We start from the raw sequence: 16,417 nt of genomic DNA, 5'->3' as shown, positions 1-16,417 counted from the left end.
CAACTCAATAAGATTTAAAATAGGTAGAGCACAGTCAACATAACTTCAATTTACAAATAATGAGGTTAAATCTTAAAATTTAAAGATTTCATATAAGCAATCTATCAATGGATGATGCCAAATTAATTCCTTTATTTTGAGATTTAAGAATATGTGTGAATTGAAAAAAATTCATGTGTGGATTTTTTTTTACTTTTTTTATATGAAAGTGACTAGATACTATCAACAAAGCGAATAAGCTAGACTTATACCAAATTAAAGAATTAATAATCACCCTCTTGGTTAAATTTATCCCACATTATTATTGCACCAAATATAGGCTTTGAGTGTTTAGCCTACTCAAATGTATCCTATATTAATAGAAGGTGTAGCACGTGCAGCATACATGCTGCTTCACTAGTAAATACTAGTGTAGGATTTATTCTTGAGGTAGAGTAATGCTATGGAGAAAAGAAGAAAATGATTATGCAATTGTATTAATGTTTTCTTGCATTAGAGTATAAATTATACAATAAGCTCTTTAAGGAAGGTGAATGTGCATGAATCATTGTATGACTCACTAACTTTTGTACATGTGATTAGCCTCTTGTCTTTATGGCTAAACACACATTACGTACAGAAGTGTAAGGAAATAAATCGGCGTTGCTTTTTGATTTATTATTTGAATTGTTTCACTTGCTTACGGTTTTTACATAATTGGTATGATGCTTGTGAATTCACTAGTTTTTCTAAATATGTTCAGCCTACCTGCCTTCCTCTAAAAACACACTTTACATGGGAAGGTGCAATGAAACAAATTAGGTTACGTTATGGCTTAGTGCTCAGCTCATGTTTACCGTAGTGACCCGAACCTACAATTAATTTTATACAGTGGAAGACCCCAAATTGATTATACCAGAGTACTAAGTAACCTCATTATAACAATATCTCAAATATCAAATTTAATACATCCTTAAAAATTCTAAATTATACAAAAATAAAAAAACTTAAAATTTAATCTAAACCGCTCTTTCTAATCTCTCCCACGCTTCCGTTATGTTACTCTGATTTTGGCTATGCTCCTCAAGGTATCTGAAATTTTTAATAATAATTGGGTGAAACACCTCTCAGTAAGTAAAGATTAGATTATTATCAGTGTGTGACTAACATGAACTTTACAGTATAAAAATATATTCAATAATTTTGCTTTAATAAAAATTGCATTTGTAAACCGTAGATCACATATATAAATAAATAAATGTACTTTCCTCCAAAACATCATTTGAGCCAATTAAATGGTCATAATCACATAAATATACCAATATGTATAAAAGACTCCTTTTGGCCGAAGTATGTCATGTTTAACCCCAATGACCAGGTTATACGGTCTGAAAACTGGACTTAACTTGGTTGGCCGACCAAAACTAAATCAAAACATTATGTTTGTAAGATTGATTTGCCTATCACATCCTAGTTCGGAAACAAGTGTGTAAACCCCTATTCAGGTCAAATCGACTATCCACTGTCAACACTTCCATAATAATGTGACTGCACTAATATTCCTCTATAGCTACGGTACCGAGCATTCACCACATTCAGCCCATCAGGGTTCTTAAAACATATAACCACAATTTATGAAATTAACCAGTCTAATCATCTTATCATTTTCCCAACACAAAATTTGTAATAAATCTCATCATTATTTCTAATCAACCAATTAATAAATATAATACCGTAAAATTCATAGTATAACATGTAATAAATATAACACCTTAAAATGCCCAAACTTACTCATTTATACTATAAAATAAAATAAACTCATGCCACACAATTTGTTTAATAATTATAATTTTATAAATTTCCTGAGAAATCCTTATAAATATATATATTCTGTAGATTTAAATAAAAACACGAGTATGATCAATTCCACATATTTAATTTAACTCTTATATATTTAAATAAACCTAATATGATCAAATCCTTACGGTTTAATTTAACTCAAATATATTTAAATAAAAACAGACATGATCAAACCTACGTATTTTAATTTGCTCAGGCATATATTTAAATAAAATAAATATCACCATATTCATATATTGTTAGCTTTTTGAATCCGATCCCTGTTTTGATGCTCACAAAGCACAAGTTCCTTATGTGTGCATTTAGTGATTGAACATGTTATAATTCAATACACACATAAGTGGACTGGAAATGAAAGTCAGGAGTGATGAGAGGACTATACACTCATGCGCTTTCCATGAAATCTTGAAGATCAAAAGGAAGACAAAGACATTTATTTTTAATTGTATATGCATTTATTTTTATTATTTGGTCTATAATAATGCATATATCTACATGATATGGTTATATGCTCAGACAAGACCATAGAATGATCATAGGAATCTCTTAAACTTTAATGTCATACCTTTAGAAATAGGGATAAAACTTATTAGGTCAAAGAAAGGCATACCTTAATTTTTCAAAAGGCTTGGTCGACCGAACTCTTGGTGTGTTAAATGCTTTGGTCAACCGAACAGAGAGAAAGTCAACCTTTTCACTTGTCTTGGTCGATTGACCCATTTTTGAATGTAACTTCCTTGGTCGACTAAACAGTCAAAATTGACTCTTCCACCTCTCTCGGTTGACCGACCATACAGATCAAAAACACCTTGATCATCCAAACCATATAAGTGGTCAACCAGCATTTTGCCTTGGTCGACTGAACCCACAAAGGGTTCAGAATCACCCTAAGATGGTCGACCATGATGCTTCTCTGGTCAACTGAGTTGTTAGAAAAAAAAAAAATCAAAGTTTACGTAGGTTGGTTGACCGACCCTTACCCTTGGTCGGCCGAACCTCTCGGGTTGCCAAATTTTTACCACGATAAACAAAGGTTAATCTTAATTAAACTTCATTAATATTTTTCCAAAATTTCTCTTATGTCCCCAACAGTCATAATTTTCAGAAAATCTATAAATACTCCCTCATAACCTCATATTAGCAATTTTTATTAACTCCAAATTCTCTCTAAACCCTTTGTTAATCAAAATTCTCCCAAACCAATTCTTATTGAAAAAATAATTTCTTTGGGACATATTTTTATCAAATCTTTTCTACTCTCTTCCCGTTTATTTATTTCAAAATTTATTTTGAAGGGGAGCATATTTATTTTGGACATTTATTTTATATCCATTTACATTTACTCTCATTTTCATCTTCATTTATTAAAATTATTTTTGAGAGTAGCCTTAAGATTTCTTCCCGTTATTTTTCTTGATAAATATTTTTGGAAAAAATCCTTTATTGCACAAATATTGTTTTTGAGTTTAAATTCCAAATTCTCCAAACATTTTTATTAGTGAAAATCTTTTTTGGAGAACATGATAATCATTTTGATATTCTCATATGTAACAACCTGCTACTATACAAATTTTTTTTTCCATAACATAAATAGCATCTGTCTGAAATACTACTGAAAATATCTCAGGCTCAAAAGAGTACCGAAGAAACTCTATCATCATACATACCTAAGCAGCGGTATACAAGAAATTGTAAACTTTCATATATAATACCAGAAAACTATAAATCTCATAGTGTATGTAATTATTACAGAATGCCCAGTGACATCACCAAAACCTGGAATTCTACCCCAAACCACAGGCATCATAAAAATGCCTACCCTTCCAGTATGGGCAGTGCAAGATAACCTCTACCCGCGAGCCTAACCTTCCCACCTAACTGGATCTCCTGAAAAATAGTAAGTCACTTGGATGAGACAACGCTCAGTAAGAGGAAATATGCTATTACTAGTGTGTGGCGATTGAGTTTCACATTTAATATACTAAAATAATACTGATATAGTAAAATAAACATGCTGGTAAGTTGTACAAAATTCTCGTAATGTAATTTAAAATACAACTATGTATCTGAGTTTTCTATTCATACATACTGCTAATATTGTAGTATAACAGCTATTGTGTGATATATCTGTACATAAGAATTTCTACTAATACCCTGGGATCTGTATGTCATGATTTAACCCCTCATGATAGGGTTGTGCGGCCCGTAGGCTGGACTTACTTTGGTTGGTCTACTAGGAAAGTCAATCTATATCTCTATCATCCGCCAATCTGACCCACTGCAATCTCTCCGGGCACACTACTACTGTTCTCTACCTTATCTAACCGGCCACCTCAACCTAGCTTGTTGGGGAGGCTGCAATCTCTCCTGACGCGGTTAGACGGAATCCACATACTATCTGAGTTATGTGGTTACACTCTATCTGAAATAGCAATGGTACCGTTTTCTACTGTCTATATCTGTCTGTAATATCCTCAGGGATCTGATACTGTGTAATACTAGTATGTGTGTGTATATATATATATTGCTACTTTTAACATGATTTCAAAACAACCATAACACTATAAATCTTAGCTATAATATCTGAAATATCTGACGGAAATATCTTTAATACCTGTCTGTATTATCTGTAATATCTCTCTGTAATATTTGTGTTAGCCCTGTCAGCTACACTATCTTGGTTTATATGTTTTGATGATATTAACCTATTTGTTGTTTTTAGTATTTTCCATCCTTGTAGATCTTATCTAATATAGGTACAAAGTGTCAGAAACACAGAGGTGCCAAATCAGAAGCAAGATCGGACCTAGTAGACATCAAATAGAAAAGATCGGAATGACACTGACTCAGAAGCACCAAAGCACATCCTGGAGTTTTTATTGTGTATAAATTAATTGTAATAAGGGTTGTGTGAGTGAGTGTGTCACGCCCCAAACCCCGAAGTGGGACCTAGAGGTGAGAATATAACCTAACCTGTCCCCGTATCATACAATCATCAAGAGATACAGTACAATGGATGAGGGTCCGACCCCGTGGGGTTCCCAGGCACCCTAAATGCATCCAAACATAATCATATACGCAGCAGAAAAGTCGTTCTATATATATACATATGCAGTATCATACCAGAATCTATACAAGAGCAGAACATGGCTCTAACAAAAACATACAACCGGGTGCCCAGATACAATCCCAAAATGGCAACCCAACAAATCTACAGTCCTAGCACTTACCCAAGCGCTACACAGTACACCGGCCTCCTACGCTCCCTACACCAGGATGCTAGTTCCGGTTACTCAAAGGACCTGTAAAAATTTACGTACAGTAGGGGTGAGACACATTTTAGTAAGGAAGAACACAAGTTATATCTGTGTGTGGCATTTGAGTGTTATCATGACAAAACATACACGCAGTTGAATTCAATCCAGTACTAATTCACACAGTGCCTACAAGCACACACAACATATGATTAGTAACCTGGTAACCAGAACTGTCGATCACATCAGCTCAGTTCTCTTAGTACACCGGTCACAAGGACAGGCGATCCCATCAACTCAGTCTATCATATACACACACATGATCAACACATAGTGTCGTCACACTCATTGGCCTAAAGCCGATCTTGCATTACGGCGCTGGCCCGTAGCCCACCCGTGAAGCACGGCGCCACCGGCACATGGCAAGTCCTCGACTCCCATGGCATCGTATCGGCGCTTAAGCAGTGGATCCACACCCTGCAGCCTAATCTGCCGGATAGGCTCACGCCCTCGGATATAGAGCCTGACACTCTTGCCAATCTATGGTCAGCGATTTCATACGCCCTCAGATATAGAGCCGGACACTCTCAGTACCTGGAAAATTTCGGAACCGCGTTCCTACTAGCATTTCAACATATCACACACACATGCATGCTCATAGAACCAAACAAACCACACTTATTTGGTAATCTAAAACATGGTTTTCCAAATAAATACAGTTTATACAAAGTCAAGGCACGACCATCCCAATCATGCAGTATAAATCAACATATACATAGGTTTTCATCAAAACCAAGGATGCAGCCCGTCGCCCCCTTTTTCCCAAAAAAAAAACTATAATAATGAAAACCCATATTTTCTCTGTTAGATCCCCCCAAATGAGTAGCCAAAACACACACAGGACCGTGGACCATAATTCCACCGAGTCCGATTTCAAAAATAACCAATATAAATATAGTTCCCCTTACCTCAACCCCATAAGCAAAACCCAAACTCCAACGCTCCTAAACAGCGAACCAAGTTCCAAAACCTACAATTCCCAATACAGAATATACTCACGAGACCATCCTCTACAAAACTACCAGATCAGAAATGAAAATCGAGCCTTACCTCGATTTTACGCCGAAACCCGAAGATCTCCGAAACGAGATTCCGATCCGCAGAAGTTGTAGAGAATCCTTCCACGATCCTCGTGGTAACCTCAGATTTCCGATTCTATCGACGACCAGCAAGGAAATCTAAAGAGAGAGAGAGAGAGAGAGAGAGAGAGAGAGTTTAGAGAGATAGAGTAGAGAGAGAGAGATTAGAAAACTTAATGAAGAAGAAACAAATTTTTCCTTTTATACCCCTTTGACCCACCCAGTTTTCGTCGACGAAAAGTTCCTTCGTCGACGAAAAGTCGAGTATTTCGTCTAGGATGTCGGCCGCCTCATCGACGAAGTCTGATATTTCAATTTCTCCAAACCTCTCGGCTTCTCTTCGTTGACGAACCCTCTGAATTTTGTCCACGAAAAGTCTTCTACCTTCGTCAACGAAATCTGGCTTCGCCGACGAAAACTGCAGAAATCTTTTTTATATATTTTCCAGGTTCTTATAGAATGCGTATTATAACTCTTGCGGTGTGTGTCTTGCATGATTTCTAAGTAAGATTTGAGCCATTGCATAAGCATACTAGGACACATAAGCATATAGGATCTAGACAAAAGTAACAAACTCACAATTCATAGTTTTCAAAGTAAAAACAAAGAGGTTGTCAAAATAATCCTATACTCAATTAAGTTTTCAAAATGGGGCAAGTGTTAAGTAATATATGAGTTATAAACATTTTCAAAACTTGGTCCCGATTTCAAAAATCTAGCTCTACGTCCTAAAGTCCTAAAAGTCAAGCATATTTTCAATAAAGGACATACTAAGCATATAAGATATCGCAACGAGTTTTCAAATATGTTTTCATAAAACAAGATATCTTATATTTATGTGGAAACTCACTTAGACAAGTTTTAATCTTCATTAGACTCAATATATTTCATATACTTTTGCTCAAGAATGTTTTAAGTCATTAAAACGCTTTTTGACAAGGAAAAATAAAGCAATCGTCACTACCATAGTGCAACCTTGAGTCATGAACACCCTTCGGTATTTTGGGTATAACAAAGGTCCAAATGGAATGATCTTGGTGTCCCTGAAAAGCTAAGACAAAATGCAACAACTTTCATTTTTATGACTTTTTCTGATTCAGGGACCTCGTCGGTGAACACAGGAGATTCGTCGACGAGTCCAATGGGCAAAATGACACTAATGGACGGAAAACGGCTAGTTTGTCAAATAAAATATTTTTTCTTCCCCCCAACGGCTAGTTAACGGCTCCTAAGGCTCTTGGGCTATAAATACAAGCTATTAAGCTTGTATTTGCATGGTTTTGAAGGTCTTTGATCATTGTTAGTAAAAAACATCATTTTATACAAAACCTAGCACATTGCATATTAGTTTTTCATTACATGTGCTCATTCTCTCTTACTCACTGTGTTTGATTCAATTCTTGAGAGAACAGTGTGAGGTTTGAGTTTTAAATCATATTTTCTCATTGTAAGGAGCATTCTTTGTAATCTTCCATCTTCGTGTGAAAGGTTCTTTGTGAACCATGTCGTAAGGTTCTTTGTTAACCGAATTGATAAAGGCTCTTTGTGAGCGGTAGAGATTTGTTCCCAAGTTTGTAAGGCTTGCTCCGCTGCGGAAGGAGCGATTATAGTGGATTGTGGAATCCTTAGCTTTGTGCTAAGGCGTGGATGTAGGCTTGGTGCCGAACCACGTAAAAATACCGGTGTTGTTCTTTCTCTCCCTTACACTTTTTATTTTATATCTTGTGCATGATTTATATTCATATTGCGATATAATTTCTCGTATCTTGCCAAAAGTTTTTATTTTGTAGAAAAATATGTATTCCGCGAAAATAATCTATTCACCCCCCCCCTCTAGACTATATACTCCCGGGCTGGGGCAACCAACAATTTATAACATCTATCTGAAATATCTGTAGTATCTGTTTGTAATATTTGTAATATCTATCTGAAATATTTGTAATATATGTCTGAGTGTTATGGTTTAGAAATCATGTTATTCTGAAAAATATTATAAATCTTACTTCCTGCTAATAAAATGTATAACTAGATATCTGTAAAATTTCATAATCAACATGTTAAACTATAATAAACTCAAGCCACACAACTGTGTAATTAAAATCTCATGTTTCATTTATGTAATTTCACTGAAATAACAATACTCATGATATTCTGGAAAAATAACTGATCAACATGCTGTAAATATACATACATAATTTTCTGTTATACATACTAAAAACTCCCTAACATAACATATTTTCCTTACCTAATTTCTAAAAAGCCCCTACTGTATTCTGAATCTACACCTGTAGGGTTCCCCACTCAAAACCCTGAAAACAATATCTCTAAGAACAAAATATCAGTATTTCTTCGTATACTACATTTCTTATAATTGTGGGAAAGGCAAACACTAAATAAAATGTCACATCCTGAGATTGGGATGAATTTCAAACCAGCCTCACCAACGATCCGCTCCGGCGGACTTGAAAAAAACTTTTCCAGGAGCGTCATGGTGGCCTCGGATAGTCGAATCGGTGAGAATTCGGCCCGAAAACTTAGAGAGAAGGGGGGAAGGGACGAAGTAAAGAGAGAGAAAGGAGTTTTTGTGCATGAAATTTCGGCTGAAAATGAAGTTTAGGCTATTTATACACTGGCCTTCGTCGACGAGCCACGTCACTTCGTCGACGAGGTCAAGAAGGAAGTTCGTCGACGAATGCCTACTCCTCATCGACAAAATTCAGAACTTGAAAAATAGTCTCTCGGTATCTTCTCATCGACGAGACACGTCCTCATCGACGAGACCCTCCTGTGTGCTCTTCAACGAATCCCCTGTGTTCATTGACGAGACCCTGTTTTTAATTTCTTCTTTTCTCTCTTTCTCCTGTTATTAATTTATGGAAATTATCCGAGTCTCTACATCATATGGTTTATTTGTGCATTAATTATTTAGATAAGCACTCTTACTCTACTGAGCATAACTTGTATCATATTAGAGTGTATGTATTTGAGCTTTAACGTGTACATCTCTGCTTGTATTTTCAAAAGCATTTTATATGTACAAAAAATTTTTAATGTATCGGTTAGGTTCAGCTCGGAATTGAACTGGGGAGTCTCTACCCCATAAAGAAGACCGGTTCAGTTCAGCCTGGAAATTAAACTGAAGTGTCTCTGCCCCATAAGGGAGACCAGTTGGGCTCAGCCTGGTAATTGAGCTGGGGTTTACCTCGTCCCGTAAGGAGAAGTTGTAACGGTTTCTACTCCACTCGTTTAAGTGAGCAGGGTTAGTGGAATCCTTAGGGGATATGCCCAAAGCGGGGACGTAAGCAGTATTAGCTGATCATCAATAACAAATCTGTGTGTCACTCTCTCTCCATCTTATTTAAATTCTTACACTTTAATTTCAGCATGTGTATGAATGTTTATTTAATGTCAAAATTATTTGCATACACACATTTGATTTAAATAAGATATACTGCACACGTGTATATTTGCTTTCATTGTTAAAATTATTTTACATACACTCGTGTACATTAAATTGGGATATGATATGTGGTATATTGACGTAAATATTTAATTTGGCCAAAATATTTTTAAAACCTAATTTACCCTCCCCCTCTTGGGATCACACCAATTCCAACATATACTCAATTTAATCGGGTAAATTATAAAATAAAATCTGACATAATGTCATGATATTCATATACTCAAATTTAATCGGTTAAATTTTAAAATAAAAACTGACATAATATAGTCCACTTATCATAACTCTAAAGTAGTGCCTAAGGTGTGCAGAAGACGAAATTTCTCCGATCAAAACTTTAAAGAGCGGAACTAGGATTCGAAAATGATGTCTGCTTTTCAATTTCGCAGAGAAATGGCAAAGAAATTGAGAGAGAGAGAGAGAGAGAGAGAGAGAGATTGCAGGGGGGGTTTTGTTTTTTAACGGATCATATGTTTCCTGATCCATCTTTATATCATATATATATATATATATATAAATTTTGCATAATTGTTTACATTTTAATAAAGTGCAATAAGTAAAATATTTTTATTACTTTTTAAAATTCCAATAGAGTGAATTTGAATAAATTTTAATACAATTTTATATTATATTTTATCTAAATCCAAAATAAATCCAAATTCAAGATCTCTTCAAACATAAAGTAATTGTAAATCTTTTCTCGAATAAAATTAAAATACAAAAACAACCTTTCCCCACAAGAACTAAATGATCAATTCAGAAGTTTGGATTCATTGCTACATCCAAGAAATGTTTCAATTAGATTATGTTAAAGAGTTTCAATCCACTCGCTTCCCAATACTCCAAAAAAGTAGAAGGAACATGTTACCAACACCCACCCCCCAACCAAAACAATGAGAAAAAGGGGAACAATAAAATTGTGCATTTGACAAGCACCATATAAGCAAACATGCCGGAACTTCACTTGAAATATGGCTTTAACATTTCTTTAAATATATACAGATCTTGCCTGAATTACAATTTACAATCATTAATCCAAAAGCACTCCGATTACACATTCAAAAGAAATAGAAAGAAAGAAAGAAAGAAAACACGGGGGTAACGAAATTGCAACATTGAAACCCACATTTGTCAACAATAAATAACAAGCACTGGCTCTCTAGCAGAAAGTTTCTTGACTGGCACAACCAGGGGATGCCCCTGATGGGATTCTACACACAGGGGTATGTACTGGCAATGCTTGTATTTTGGACGAATACAATTCAGGTATATAGAAAGAAAAGTAAATGGCTGCAAACAATTATGGAGGTAGATTCTCGTAGGCATCCCAAGAATGCTTCGACTTCACGCATAATTTGGTAACTGCAGACAATTCGGAGTCCTTGATTCAATGCAAAAATTCTGGGCAACGCAAGATTTCAAGCATGTACCACGCAGGTAAAATTCCATCACTGCACAAACCAGATAACGAATCAATCAACTCGAAAATCCAATATAAAAAATAAACAACATATTTTACAGAATATAGGCTCTCCAACATATCAATGATGTGAAAACAAAAATCAACCCAAGTTGCAAGTTAAAAATTGATGAGAGGACAGACGAAAAGGAAATTACACCATATCATTTTGCCCATTCTCTAGCAAAAAATCCATTCCACACAAATAGGTTTAAAAAATTTGTCCATTGATGATCAGAAGATCCCAAGTCATAGCTTTTCATATCACTAAAAGGCATTTCCGACACATTTAGGTGGCCTGGGTTTCATAAATATTGTAAATGACAAATTTGGCATCACCTTTTCTCCTTCCCCATTGGGACATGAAGGCAGATAGCAGAATCAAGGTGTCAGTAATGGACACAAATACTTGCAATATAAACATGATCCATAAAAATATTTGATAAGCTATCATAATAAAAACTGTGTGTCCCTTACCTAGTAATCTTAGGTCAATGACAACTTTCAAACCCGCCTGCCAATATTGAGAGGAGAAGCTGAATCTGAGGAAGCAAGGGGTGACCGCTTTACAAAAGCATGGTCTAACAGCTGAGCAGCAGTGGGACGATGATCAGGATTAACTTGTAGACATTGAAGGATGAAATCCCGACAATCTCTGGTGAGATAATCAGGAACAGGTGGAGGCACGCCCTTTCCAATCCTAAATAATGCCTGCATCTGTTAGGTCATCAAATGAAAATGTCATTAATATGCTGGAAACAATTATGTTACAGTTTACATAACAGACAGACTAAGATGTCTCAACCATACTATTCACTCCTGCAGATTTGGTTGAAGGGCCTCAGCATCAGGAAAGAGAAAAACAAATAGAAAAGAACAAATAGACTTTGTATACCATCTATGTTCCTTGAATTTCTCACTTGATAATCATTGGATCACTTAGCTTACTAAATAACCTCACTTCCAATGAGTTTCAAAACAATTCAACAACAACAATAAGCAATGTTTTTGAAGGCTTGATTGAGGCTTGACTTGATGCGCTCGCCTCAAAACAATTCACGCCAAAACGCTTAGCAGAGTCTAAATACCAGATCTCAACACAAAAAAAAATGGTCAATGGATTATACGGAGGCTTGTTCATTTGTACAAAAGGGACACCTTAGCACCTTTTCAGTTGATGCTTGCACATTTTAGGTTGAGACCCAAGTTAGATTTTTTGCAAGAAAAATTATAACCACGCGTGTCAACAAAGGTCGGTCCTAATACCAACTGACCTAAAACTCTTGAGCCTCAACATCTCAAATAACTGAGAGCTGTATCTTAGGTCATGAAAATAATTTGAGCTTTGTAATGCAATATATGTTTGGCATGATTTACTAAAGTTCAAGTTAGTATTCTTAGTTTGGCTAACAAGCATATTAAAAATTATATTTTATTTTTTAAAATTTTATCTATAATTTTTCTTTATTTTTAAAAATATACATATATTTACATATTTTTATCTTAAAATTAAAATTCCTAAAATGCTTAATCTTGCCTCATAAGGGTTAAAATGCCTTGTGTCACCCCTTTCATAGCATTGATGACGACGATGCCGAAAACATGATGATGATGATGATGATGATGATGATGATTATTATTATTATTATTATTAATTTCCTTCATGCAGACCTTTTAGTTAAGATCAAAGGAGTATTTAAAAAGATTTTTGGTATAAAACAGGAGAGATCTGAAGATGGAAATTGCAGCAGGTTCCCTTTTTTTTTTTTTTGTATTTTTCTTTTTTTTTCTTTTTTTTTATGAGGGGGTTTGGGGGGAGGGGGATTAGGGTTGTAGTCAAATGGCCATGGAGGGTGGTTGAGGGATTCGGTTCTGACCTGCTGATTTTCCTTTTTCTTTGGTTGGTTTCTCTATCCAAAACACAGACTTGAGAAGGCTTTGTGGGGAAAAAACTAAAGAACTACTGTAGATAAAAAAATTCCCACAAATCATTCACACATGAAAAATGCTGCATTTATGAAGCTGATGCTTTTTCACTTTTGCCATGTAAAAACACATAGCAGAATGCCAAACATGCTAAAAGAAAGGTCCAATGAATGTGTCACATACACTTTCCAAATGAGAGTATGGAATCTGACTAGTTGCCATCTCCAAGACCGTGCACCCAAGACTCCATATATCAGCAGCAAGCCCATAGCCTTGGTTCTTCCGATTCACGACCTGCAATTAGCATGATCAGGAAAACGTTTTGTAAAAAAACAGTACACATTATATATGCCCCCATCTTAGAATCAATAAGCAATTTTCTGAAGCAAATCTAACATATAAATCAAAACTTTTCCGAAGTTCAAAATTCTATTTGCAGCAAAGAATTCAAAAGGAGAGACCATGAAATGAGAAAAAATGAACAACGATATCATCCACAAGCTTTGATTTGGAGGGATGGTGGTAACGGAAGTTTGAGTTTGGCATAGGGTTGAGATTTTGGGATCAGGTACTGATCACAATTAGGGGTATATCAGTTAATTCAGCTTGATTTTATTCAAAACCAATAACTGAACTGCATTACTCAATTTTTTAATCTTGCAAACAAAACCAAACTGAAACCAACGGTTCAAAAAAAACAAACCATCAGCTTAATCGATCAGTTTGGTTAATTATCGGGTTTAAAAAATTTTAAACTGTCCTACCAGACTCATTTCCTATTAAGTGAGCTAAACAATTGAACCCATAAGGAAGCAACCACCATCAGGATGAGGGAGGCCCATGGCTGAATGGGGTGGGTATTTATACAAGAGGGAAAGCAAAAAGCAAGGTGGGGGAGCCTCCTCTTTCTTTGTAATATCCCCATGCCTCCCCCTCATTTGTTGTATGCACTCCACATTGTTGAAAGAAAATAAGTTAAATAATTACAAATAATTCAGCAAACAAAATTCTAAAAATGAAAAGGATAAAATATATATGAACAAAATTCTACCAGAGCATAGAAGTGATTGAAAAGGATCCTCTGTCCCCTGTTCCTAAGCATACTCTTGTAAAAGTGGACCTTGCTAAAAAATCGCACGATGTTGGGAGGGGTATTGATGGAGAGGTAGCTATTCTAAAAAACCGCACGATGTTGGGAGGGGTATTGATGAAGAGGTAGCTATTCCTTTGGGTGATAAAAAATAGGGGTATGTTTGAGCCGAGTCGAGTTGACACAGTAAAATACTCAAACTCGACTTAACCCGAAAATGTTAAATTCGATACTTGACTCGAACTCGATCAATTTCACAATTGTTAAACTCAAACTCGACTCCAATACAAGTTCATAAAATTCGAGCTCAACTTGATTATAAGTTAATATTAACTATATATTAATTTACATATAAAATTAAATATATTTATAAAATATATATTATATAACGTATGCAATATAAAATAATAAAATTAAAAAGCTCAATTAGGCTCAAAAGTCAACTCGAGTACGATTACTAAGCTTAAAATCGACTTATGAAAATACTCAAGTAGCTCAAATTTAACTCGAACTCGAGTAGAATCGAGTTGAGTCAAGTTGAGTTAGGGGACAAATCGAATCCGAGTAGATCGCGAGTAAGCTTGACCCACTTACACCCATAATTAGAACTCATCCAGCTTTTGAAAAGGTATCCTTCCCCTTCCCTCTTAGTCCTCTCTTTCTTTTGATGTTGCATGCCACAAGGAAGGTCTTGCTAGGGGCAGTGCCTCTGGCTTTTGGTCTAGGAGGTAGTGAGAGAGGCTACAGAGATCCAAACGAACTCCTGAATGACCTCGGTTTGAAACTTGTGTGTCTTGCAGGAATTGAGGTTAGATTGGGATTGAGTCCTAAAACATATGAGAGGAGAAAGAAGATGGTTTAGAAATAATTAAAGAATCTGATTTCTTCCATCAATTATGGGGTGGAAAAGGAACAAGGAGATGAGGTAAGCAAGTTAAATTATGAAGATTGTAAGCTAAGACGTTAGGGGTCTTGGTAAAGTTAGGAAGAGAAGCTTGGTTAGGGAGGTTTTTCTTAGGAGTTCTCCTGACATTGTTTTGATCTAGGAGACTAAGCTTGAATCCGTCGATGGGAAGGTTGTTAGGGGGAGTTGGGAAGGGCGTAACAAGGACTAGGTATTTGTACCCTCTCAGGAGTTGGGGCTTATGGATGGAACGAAACGTGCTCATTTTTACAGGGAAAAAGTCGTCTCTTTTCCTGGTTTGGGAGAATATTCAACATTTGGCTCCTCTTTGGTGTGTGGCTAATGGGAACTTCAGGGAGGTTTACTTTTCAGATGTTCAGAGTGATTGGCTTTCCCTGTTGAAATGATAGGGCCTGCTGATTTTTTTGGGTTGTTTCTAGTGTTCATTTTGGTTTTCCATTTTTGATTTTTCTGGGGTAACACACAGCTTTGAAAGAAGATGCCTTACTCTTACGCTTGTACCTTCATATTCCATCAATGAAATTCTTTTTTTTTTATCAAAAAAAAAATAGCAATGCCTAATGCTGTTCTTATGCCTTAACAGCACCAGTCATGGTCAATTCTTGATGTTCTCCAAGATCTTTAAAGAAAGAGCCATGCTTCCTAAATAGGCTGCCAGATCTGAGAACTGGTTTTCCCTTGACAGATCATCGACCTCATTTCATCACTTGGCCTCATCAACTGCCCCCATTCTGGTTTGCACCTAAATGGGGCGGTTGAGTAATGCAAATACAATGTTCAACAACTTTTAACTCTTACTTCAACTCTTAGTAAAACTACAACATAGGTGGTGCCTTTTCCAGGTTAACACAGCTTGGAACATAGGAAAACTATTTTTAGAAACTTAAATAAACTACTAATTGCCTTAAATTAAAACATCCAAAAATTTAAAGGCATGATCCTATAGAAAATAACATAAATAAAAAATGAAAATAAATTTCAATCTGCATGCTAACAGTATTCAAAAAAAAAAACTCAACATGGAGCTAAAGAAAACATGCAGACTAGCTAACATTACTCATCATCTTATTACCCAGAACACTCAAATGCATTCACATTCTAACTAAAGTAGAACTCTTGCCATTCCTTAAGCTCGGCTTCCTGACTTTAGTCTTAACTATAGCAGCATGGGGCAATCACAATATGAGTGTCTCTTTTGCCCACACTTATAGCAGTCAATCAGATGCGTTCAACCTGCTTTGAATAAGGTGCCTTCGTGGAGGGCTGGACATGGCTCTTGTGAAGTTGATAATTCCTCACAAGTATTAGTTTTCTTACAAGTGTTC

At 35.7% G+C, this 16,417-nt stretch overlaps 1 protein-coding gene across 1 annotated transcript in view; it reads right to left on the bottom strand.

Annotated features, from left to right (window-relative positions):
- Nucleotides 1–10,651: 10,651 nt before the first annotated feature.
- Nucleotides 10,652–16,417, bottom strand: part of LOC131161745 (mitogen-activated protein kinase kinase kinase 1-like) — a 45,590-nt gene continuing 39,824 nt past the window's right edge. Inside the window, exons 8-10 of the mRNA XM_058117704.1 lie at nt 13,261–13,371; nt 11,629–11,868; nt 10,652–11,143 (exon numbers count right to left, since the gene is read on the bottom strand). Coding sequence (XP_057973687.1) covers nt 11,656–11,868; nt 13,261–13,371 — 324 coding nt within the window. The 3' untranslated portion in view covers nt 10,652–11,143; nt 11,629–11,655. The remainder of the gene's footprint in view (nt 11,144–11,628; nt 11,869–13,260; nt 13,372–16,417) is intronic.

This window comes from Malania oleifera, chromosome 8 (assembly GCF_029873635.1).
Source record: "Malania oleifera isolate guangnan ecotype guangnan chromosome 8, ASM2987363v1, whole genome shotgun sequence".
NCBI classification, from domain to species: domain Eukaryota; kingdom Viridiplantae; phylum Streptophyta; class Magnoliopsida; order Santalales; family Ximeniaceae; genus Malania; species Malania oleifera.
The sequence above is the reverse complement of the archived record's forward strand: the minus strand, read 5'-3'. Positions and strand labels throughout refer to the sequence as shown.